The 10221-nt window shown below is 43.3% G+C and overlaps 1 protein-coding gene across 1 annotated transcript; it reads left to right on the forward strand.

The window, feature by feature from the left end:
- Nucleotides 1-1905: 1905 nt before the first annotated feature.
- GTF2A2 (general transcription factor IIA subunit 2) lies at nt 1906-6375 on the forward strand. Its single transcript, XM_069956537.1, has 4 exons — nt 1906-2177; nt 4463-4567; nt 5802-5928; nt 6101-6375. Exons 1-4 carry the CDS (start codon nt 2106-2108, stop codon nt 6124-6126), a joined length of 330 nt encoding a protein of 109 aa, XP_069812638.1. The 5' UTR covers nt 1906-2105; the 3' UTR covers nt 6127-6375.
- Nucleotides 6376-10221: the final 3846 nt, after the last annotated feature.

Consider the following 10221-nt stretch of genomic DNA (forward strand, 5'->3'; position numbering starts at 1 on the left):
CAAAGAAAAAAAGTAAGATACAAAAGTAGAAGAGATATCACAAGCTTAAAAAAATATTTCAGTTCTCTGCATGGAATGATCTCCACTTAGATCGGTGTCGGTTTTACTGCCTAACACCAGCAAGGAGGAAAGACTTCCGCTAGTGCTCCTTCTCACACTTTGGGTAAAGCAGTTGATCACCGTCTTGTGCAAGGGATGGGAGTTATTCTGCAGCATGGAGCTCACCACAGACAGTATCCTTCTGTCACCCACCACTTGCATTGGGTCCAGGGGGTCTCCAGGTCATTGCTAGCCCTTTTTATCATCTTGTCAAGTCTATTCCTATCCCTGTGAAATACAGCTGGGGAAAGCAGGTGGGTGTGAACCTTCTTGAAGTAGAACTATTAGCATGTTAGACAAATCTAACCTGCTCATTGCTCCCTAGTGGGCACGGGGCACTGGGGATGAGGGTATGTCTGTTACTTTCACCCTCTGCGCCGTTCCTGTGCTGTTTATTCTTAAATTCTCTGGCCGGTCAGCAGTTAGGAGCACTGGTGATGGGGCTACTGTCCCTCAGAGCACTAATGTGGCCAGCCCCCTCCATTGATGATTATTGGAGAGGTGGGTCTACAACCTGCTTTTAATGATTATCAACAGTGCTCCTAACATCTTACCAGGCCGAAGATTCCAGAATAAACAGGACGGGAATGGCGCTAAGTATGAAGGTAACAGACATACCTTCATCCTCAGTGCCCCATGCCCACTAGGTAGCTATCAGCAGGTTAGATTTGTCTAATCTGCTGATAGTTCCCCGTTATGGCCTTATTCACATGTCCGTTATCACAATTTTATAGTCTATTGCTTTCTATTGGGCTATTCACGTGTTCTGTATCTTCATGCATCCACAATCCGTTCCGTCATGGGGTGTAGGATACACTGCAGAGTGTGTCACATTCAGCTCTGCTACATCTAAGGATGGCTGATGGTGGAATACATACTGGAGTGGGATGCCTACACATAGTGGAATACATCAGTGCATTAAAAACGGATGCATTATACATGGTTTTTCATGGATTTAGCTAGCGTCCTAAAATCATAGTCCATAAAAATCACTGAATGTGTGAATGAGGCCTAGAGGAAAACAGATGGAAATTCCAAGCTGAATCCGCACCGCGGACTCCGCCTGCCTCACTGTTATGTATAGGGCACCTTCGCTCAAAGTAAGGACTTGTCAATTCTTTGACTGAAGAGCCGCAGCGCCCTGTACATAACATTGAGACAGGTGGGATTTTCTGCCTGTTTTCTGTGGTGTACACAGGCCCTAAAGGTGGCACAGATAGCCCACGCTGTATGTAGTATACCTTGGCTGCAGGTTTACTTTTAGATGGTCCAAGCCCCTGCCCCGATTTTACACCCAGGCTGGACTGGGCTGCATAATATGGGGCACCTCTCTGTGTGTTAGCGGTGTGAGACCAGTTTTTATTATCACAATTTTGTGTTTTCACTGTGATGCCCACAGTTATGCTAACCAGTGGGTACCATTGGCCATTTTAAACTCCATTCTCTTCAAACCACTTCACCCAAGGGTTAATTATGATTAATACTAATCTTCTATAATAAAACATTACAAAACTGAAGTTTCATCATTGAGAGAAATCGGTGCACACAGCTCCAAGCAAGCCGTGGAGCGGACTGGACAGACGTGGCGACAGCAGAAAAATCTGCCGTAAGTGACTCCCATGACGGCTCAGTACACAACACTACAGAAAAACTACAGCGGTTTCTATGTTTCTTACGTTACGTCATTACGCCACAGGTTTACGTTCGGATCCTCTACGCACGTGACCACCTCCGGACGTTGATTCGCTCAGCTGTGAGCGCGTCAGGAAGTGACTCACCACAATAGCCAATCGCGCATGCGCAGGGACTATCATTCCTGCTTACACATGCGCAGAACTGCATGTTGAGTGCCGAAGAGCTTCCGGTGTTGTGTATTCCTAGGAAGTGCCGAGAGTTTTATACCTTACCTGGAACCAGAACCGTTTGTGTGGAGGAAACAGTGAGCAGCACCCGGACCGCTGGCAGCTGAGTAGCGGCTGGTCAACGGGGTTTGACCACCTTAAATCATGGCCTATCAGCTCTACAGGAACACCACTCTGGGGAACAGTCTGCAGGAGAGCCTGGACGAGTTAATACAGGTGAGTGCCGGCTGTTCAGGGTGGTAGGTAGCTGGGAGTCCGGCTAGTGTCACGTGATCAGTGACCCTGCTGCCTGTTAGCAGTGTCCTAGAGCTCCATAAGCATCGCTTGTGTGTATGGGGTAGAGGTCACATGACCTGCAGCCAGCACCCCACCCCCACTGTAATGTCCTGCAGGGATATGGCTGCACACACCTCTGCTCCATGTAATCCTGTATATGCAGCTTAGGGTCACCCAATGGATTGCATTACAGTCCATCTGGTCTCTAGGGATCCATAGGTGCCCACCATGCAGCAGACTGTTCAGTTGTGTTTACTTCACCTGAATGGTCACACCTGCACTTGTCTTCTCCGCCTGCTTTCCCTTTGTCTGATCCATCCTGGTATCATAAAAACAACAGATCCCATTCATTTTAGTGAACGTGAGTTGTTGTATTAGCCTGGGTTCACACTGCACTTTTGCTGTTTAGCATTTGTTTTATGGGGGAAAAAGTATGCACCTATGGATGGTAAAAAACGGATGCAGTTGTATGCTATTCCATAGGGTCCATCAGTTTTCTAATGACTTACATTATAAGTCATTAAGTCAACGTAAGTCATGTGTGTGAAATATATATATATATATATATATATATATATATATATATATGTGTGTGTGTCTTTTTTTTTTTTCCTTGGACATTTTTCTGTACGTTAAAGTGAAACATTTAAAAACCGTTAAAGTGTACCTGTCATTTGTAAAAACGTTTGATCGGTCCGGGTCTGAGTGTTCGGACCTGTACTGATTGTAACAACAAGCTGGGAGAAGACCGCGCTAAGCAGACTCCAACTGGTTTTCTATGTAATTCTATGGAGCCCAACTGATATCATGTGACACAAAGCTTAATGCAGTGTTCTCCTGGCTTGTTCTCTGAAAAGGTAGGGGGCTGACTTGCATAGGCAACCAGTTGGAGCCCGCTTAGCGCGGTTTTCTCCAGGCTTGTTCTCCCAATCACTACAGGTCCCAACACTCTGATCAAATCTTTTGACATGTCTAATATTTTATTTATTTATTTATTTTTTTTACAAATGACAGTGACACAGGGAAGCTTTCCACCTATTTTTTTTTGTCCTTTTAATTCCTCCCCCAGGCGTAGGCTGACATGTATACCTGCCATTGCTGATCGGTGCCCCGCGGTGCAGATTCATTCCGGTGGTACGGCTCCACTCAGATCTCGCTTGCGGTGACTTCACAGCTCTTCTGCCCCACTCCTTGCTCCTGTGTTTTTGAAGGCCGGAAGTGTCTACAATGCATATCTATTGGAGCGCTCTCACAGAGATGCATTGGAGAGTCTCACTTCCGCCATCCTGAGCTGCAGGCCAGACAGCAAACAAGTCATGTGGGCGCCAGCACTAAGTGGAGCCGTACCATTGATCCGCGATGGTAAGTGTACATGTCAGCCTGCTGCAGGGGGAGTAATAAAACTTGCTGCAGAAACTGCCAAACTTTGCATCTGTTTCTGTTTTTTGACAGGACAAAAGTGTAATTCTGTTTTCTTTCACTTTTAAATTAAAAATAGACAACAAACGACAAAATGTCCAAGTGTTTTCACTGAAGTCTACGGTGATGATTGGAAATAAAAGAGCTTTCTGTTTGTCAGTCATGTCATTTTTCATTTTTTTTTAGGACCATTCACCTAGATAAATGCATGGTTCCCGTTGGGTGACACTATGCAGATGTGAATATAGCCTTTTAGTTCTGCTTACTGCCATATATTACAGCTTGTAAAATAATTCCATAGATTCCTGGAAGGCTTTTTGGCTGGCACTTCCCAGGTCCCCTTGGGTCCATTCTGAAGTCATATAAGCAGTGACCCCTGTAACTGTGATGTGTTGCAGGTACTATTTTGTTTTAAAGGGGTTTTCTAGGCAAAATGTACTGATCGTCAAGGTGACAACACTTTGCGGCAGCACTATACAGTGAACGTAGTTTGCCTTTTTTCGTTGTGTAGCGGTGACAATTTGTAACCTCAGCTCAGCCTATTGCAGTTACAGGTTGCCTCCGCTACACAGTGCACAAAGACAAACTCCATTCTCAGTGTAGTGCGGGCATGGAAGAGCTGATCAGCACCCGGTCCATCAGTGACTGAGAAGCTATCCTGTGGATAGCTCATCAGTACATTTTGCCTGTCAAATCCATTTGTAATTATGCTCATGGCAGAGTAAAAAAAATAAAAAATACTAAGAAAAACAAAACAGTAATAATCATCAATTTCTGTATCTGAATTATCCTCTAATTTATTGCAGACTCAGCAAATCAACCCACAACTCGCCCTACAAGTGCTGCTACAGTTTGACAAAGCAATCAATTCAGCGTTGGCACACCGGGTCAGAAACAGGGTCAACTTCAGGGTAAGTCACTGGAGGGACTGGGCACCATCTTCTGTTTGTAGCTCTACTAGCCATAAAATACTTCAGTGCAGCCAGGATTTACTATGATTTTTATGGCAAATTCTGTCCTAGTATTAGTGCACTACTATCAGTTCGACAGGGAACCTACTACTACTTTCATGCTGCCTGAACAACAGGCAGCATGAAACACTGACAGGCTGCCTTATAACGGCGACTGACTCTGAAGTTTAGGTTTGTCAAGGAATGGCGGCTCTAAATCATTGTTTAATCTGGTATAAGTGATGAGATGTGAGCTCAATACATCAGCAGTCTGCTACAATGCCTCAGGCTGTCCTCCAGGGTGTCTAGCTTGGAGTATTGCCATTGACTACTGTATCCACTTCTCAGCTGAAGACACGGGTGGTTGTGGCTTCTAAATGTAAGAAAAACTGTTTTTATTTACCGACTGCACACGGATATCCTTTGAATGGTGAGGAACTGAAACACAGCAACCTCTGTATATTGGAGATCTGTATAACTTTAAATTACAATTCTTAAGAGGAAGTCCCACGAACGGTAAAAAACGGCAGGCAGATGGGGGCGGGTGAGGAAAAAACATACAAGTGAACTCACCCATCCCTGTGCTTCCGTTGCACCGCACTGGGGTCCCATTTATTGCTTCCAGCTGTCATCTTCTGCAGGAAAACAGGTACGTCATGTACTCCAGCAACATCATGTTGCTGCTCCTACAGCAGCAACATCACAACCCCCCCGGCTGAGTGATTGCCCGCTCAGCCAGTCAGTGACTGGGGTGGTGGCACCCTAAGGTAGGCGGGATTTTGAGCGGAGTCTGTGGTTGGGGTTCCGCTCGGAATTCCACCACTTTTGCTCAGTGTAAAGTATGTTCATACGGCCAAAAACCATATAACATCTAGGCTTAATGTGCAGTACATTTTGGTGTTTTTGATGTGACTTGTCACTACTTTCTGCACAGAAAATAAAATGGTATGTTTTTTTTAAAAAGGTTGAAGTTTTCAAATTAAATCATTGAGAGGTAGCTTTTAAGGGAAACCTGTAAGGTAGAAAACATAAACAGATACAGAGTAATGCATAGTGCCGGGGGAAGCCATTTCCGGCTATACGTGGTACTCTGTTCTGGCTCGTAGAGGGGACGTCATGCTAACCTCCAGTATATGTGCCCATAGGTATACTTTATATTATGTGCTGAGTCATCATACTTTTGTTCTCCATACAGGGATCTTTAAATACATACAGATTCTGTGATAACGTGTGGACCTTTGTTCTGAATGATGTGGAGTTCAGAGAAGTGACTGATCTGGTGAAGGTGGACAAAGTAAAAATTGTAGCCTGTGATGGAAAAAGTAAGATCCTGCTATTTACATTTTTACAGTTTTTAGTGTTTTTGCTTTATATATAAGAATCACATCCCTTAGCATATAGGTGATTATTCTAAAACTTCTGAAATTTCCTTTATAAATTTTCCAAATTATTATTTATTATTTATTTTTTATTTTTTTTTGTTTCCCCTTTTAGATACCGGTTCAACCACAGCAGAGTGAGCGGCACAAGACAATACTTTCCTATTTGTGTTGATTTGTGGCCTTCCTAAGAAGCCATTGACGAGACTGTTTTATTTATGACAATGATAATGCCCAGGAGCTGTCACATTCATACAGGATTGCAAAGATTTTGGTAGTCTTACCTTCTAGTACTCAAAGGTTGCTATACAAACTTTTTTTTAATACAAATGTGAAGTTGCCTTTTTGTTCTCATTTTTGGAAATGTCTAATAAAATTTTATTTAATAAATGTGTATGAAAATGAGAACTATTTTAATTCATTCAAATAGCTTAAAAAGTCTGAATGTAAACTAGTTAGTGGTTATCCTCTTCCTGACCCCCCAGGTACAGGGCTCTCAGATATGGCTAGACTTGTACAATCTGTGAAGTAACAACACTGGGGCTGACAGCCTCTGGTCCCACCCATCTCAAAATCTAGATGCATTTCTGTTTTTAAAAACCTATGGTTATGTGGGTGTCAGAGTGGGGAGTAGCTCCCATTCTGACATGACCTGTCCTGGTATTACAGGGATGGAGTACCTCTGAGGGCCAAAGGTCTCCCATCACTGTTGTATTACATCAGGGATAGGGAACCTCCGACCCTCCAGCTGTTGCAAAACTACATTTCCCATCATGCCTGGACAGACAAAGCAGCTTCGGCTGTCCAGGCATGATGAGAAATGTAGTTTTGCAACAGCTGGAAGGCTGGAGGTTCCCCATCCCTGTAATACATGAACTGCTACCACTGCAGGACCCAGCTGATTGTTGCATTCTGAAAGGAGTTGTCTCTCATAGAACAACCCCTCTGAAGGCTGGCTTCACACTGCCTTAAAATTTTGGAAAAATGCCAGTGGCCAGATGTTACCTGGAGGTCAATGGAAGTTTGATATGCCTAATGCCAATGGCTTTTTTTTTTTTTTGGTGTGGCATTTATCTCTCTTCTTTGGCATTTGCAGCATGCTGAGGGTGTGGCTTTTTTTCTACCTTAGACTTCAATGGGAATGTTCTGGATGTCTCAAACACCATTGCTATGCGTATGGCTCTTTTTCTGGCCTTTTTGTCACTTTTTGTGATCTAGCAACTAGGTCATGTGTTGGCAGAGGGGAAAAAAATTCAGCATACAAAAACGTCTAAACAACATCATTAACACTAAGTCAAAATGCCAAAAAAAACAAGTGCATGGGGAAAAAAAATGCACTGCCAGTTTTTCTGGCTTATTTTAGGGGCCTGAAAAACGCCACAAAAAAGGATGTGTGAGGGCATTCAAAGGTGGGTTATCCAGGCTTAGGAAAACATGGTTGCTTTTTCTCCAGGAATAGTACCACTCATCTTCAGTTGTAATATTGAATTGTATTACCGCACACACTCTGAGAACAGGTGTGGTGCAGTTTCTGCAATAAAGTGGCTGTGTCTTTCTAACACTAGAGAAGGCTGCTGTTACACATTTGCAGTTTTTAAGCCAAAAGGGAGCAGAGACTATAAAGAAAGGACTTATACTTCTGCATCCTAATGGATCCACTTCTGGCTTTGGCTCAAACTGCTGTGGCAGTTTTCCAAACAGTTGTGTGTGATGCCAGCCTAACCCCTTTAAAATGTCACTGTCGTTATAACTTTCAAAATCTAAATTACCAGATGTGATATAAAGCAAGTTTGCAATATACATTCATACATTTTTTTTATCATGCTGTAAAACAGAGCTGAACTTGCCAGAAATCCAGGTCGTCTCCTGATGGCAGATTTTCTGACTTGTGCTGGTCATAAAACAGATTAAACACAGGAATTCTGATCAGCACAGAGTCAAGGCTCAGTGTGTCCATCAGTCACATGAATCTTCCCTCCTTCTGCCACTTCCTTCTATGTGAGTGCTCAGATGACCTGGGATACACGGGACTTACTGTTTTCTTACTCTTTGAGGAAGAAAGTCAGAAAACAGGAAGTGCAGTGTTTTCCATAAAAAAAAATTATAATTGTAAATTGCAAACTTGATTTATATCACACGTACTGTTTTAGAAAGTTATAACGAGAGTGACACTCTAACCCTGGACTAGAGGTTTAAAATAAAAATGCCATTAAAGCTTTTTTTTTTTGGGGGGGGGGCTCAAACAGTGTGGCCAGATGTTAGCTGTTAGATGATATTGCTCCTATTCAAAAGATATGTTTTCTATATTAAAGGGGTTTGTGCAGTGGCATGCATCCATTTTTCTACTGGATACATTTCCACAGTGCTGTTGGACTACATATTTTTATATATTGTGCACAGAATTAGGAGAAAATGTTTAGTGCACACTTTTCCTGGCTTGTTCAAGCAGTCACGTCTGAACATCCAGACCAATTGGTTAAAACTTTTTATATGATTCTCTGACATGCAAAATGTTCTATGTAAGTGACAGTGTCCATCTAAGGAGATCTTATCAAGAGCCCAATGAGTTTTTGGAAAACTAAAAGACACTGCACATTTATTGGTGCAACATACACAGACAACCTGTCACTATGACAAAGCAAGTGATCAGGGTATTTACAAAATCCATAACAGAAAAAATATACATATATATGTCCTGAATTTTAACCATTTTGATATCAGAAAAAAAATTTGCATGAAGGACCAGGCCTGAAATGGCCTTAAAGGGAACCTGTCAGCTGGAATGACTGCGCCAAGCCCGCCTGACCCCCTGGTGGAGCCTCGGATACTTCCCCTTTCCTGTAAGTCCCGCTCCTGGGACGTAGATCTCGCCGTCAGAAGCTGTGCGCGCGCGCTCCAGAGATGAGTACGATGCCCAAAGAGAATGACTGCTCCAGTCATTATGGGCATCGGACTTCTCAGGTAATTACGCTCACGCTCACCTTTCAGCGACTATATCTCCGTCCGGGGACCAGGTCCAGGAGCGAGACTTGCAGGCAAGGGGAAATAGCCGGGGCTCCACAGTCCTCCCGGATAACAGGTCCTCTTTAAGGACCAGGCCAATCGTCACTCTTGCGTTTTTGTTTTTTTCCCTCCTCACCTTCCATGACCCATAACTCTTATTTTTCCACCTACAGGGCCATGTGAGGGCTTGTTTTTTTTCAGGAACAGATGTACTTTGTAATGAAGCTGTTCAATCTGCCATAAAATTCCGCAAATTTTGGGCAATTCCATGTTTAAGTAATGCGCTTTACGGTAAAACTGACTTTCTTATTACCCTATAGGTAAATCTGAACACAGCGATATGCATGTTTACTAGGTTTTTTAACGTCTTACTATTTTTATTAGTAACTTTTTTTTTTTGCAAATAGGTATATTTAAAATGGCCCTATTGAGATTCTTATTTTTTTTATATACATAAAATGTAATTTAAAAAAAGCAATCTCTGCTTTTTTTTACCGCTTCTTGTTCACGCCATTCACCGTGCAGGAACACTTGTTTTATTTTAATCGATCGGGCGATTACGCACGCTACGTTATATATGTTAATTAACTTTTTTTTATGCATTAAATAGGAAGGGGGGTGATTTTCACTTTTATTGGGGGAGGCTTTGGGACTTTTTAAAAAACTGACTTTTTTTTTTTTAGACTTTAAATCCCCTTAGGGGACTTTTACATTAGATTCCATACACTGATCACTGCTATGCCATATGCAGGCTCTATCAGAAGATCACAGATAACACTGTCACCGACTCTATCAGAAGGCTGAGATCCTCACTGCACGTCGGAAGGTAAGAGACCCCTGCCAGTCAGGCCATAAGATCGGGACCCCCGCAGACACGCTGCGGGGGTCCTGATCAGTAAGTGAAAGGAGATGCTCCTGTCACTTACACGCCGCGGTCGTGGCACGATCGCAGCGTTTAAGGGGTTAATGGCCACCTGCCATTAAGGGTAAGGGCCTGGCTGCAGATAGCAGCTGGTCCTCACCTGCTATGGAGCGAGCTCAGCTCCTGAGACCACTCCATAGCCCGGGACACCGGCAGGACGTACATTTACGTCCTCCTGCACCAAGGCCCGGGCTGCGGGGGTGTAAGTGTACGCCCGTGGTCCTTAAAGGGGTTAAATGTTCTCCACCAGTTTCTCCTGTTTATAAAAAAAAAATAAAAAAATACGAATGCAATCAGATTACACATAGAAG

This window comes from Dendropsophus ebraccatus, chromosome 1 (genome assembly GCF_027789765.1).
Source record: "Dendropsophus ebraccatus isolate aDenEbr1 chromosome 1, aDenEbr1.pat, whole genome shotgun sequence".
Taxonomy (NCBI): domain Eukaryota; kingdom Metazoa; phylum Chordata; class Amphibia; order Anura; family Hylidae; genus Dendropsophus; species Dendropsophus ebraccatus.

Coding starts and splice junctions, on each gene's coding strand:
- GTF2A2 (XM_069956537.1), top strand. CDS start 2,106: ATGGCCTATCAGCTCTACAGGAACACCACTCTGGGGAACAGTCTGCAG. Junction 2,178..4,462: donor GCCTGGACGAGTTAATACAG/GTGAGTGCCGGC, acceptor AATTTATTGCAG/ACTCAGCAAATCAACCCACA. Junction 4,568..5,801: donor GAAACAGGGTCAACTTCAGG/GTAAGTCACTGG, acceptor TTCTCCATACAG/GGATCTTTAAATACATACAG.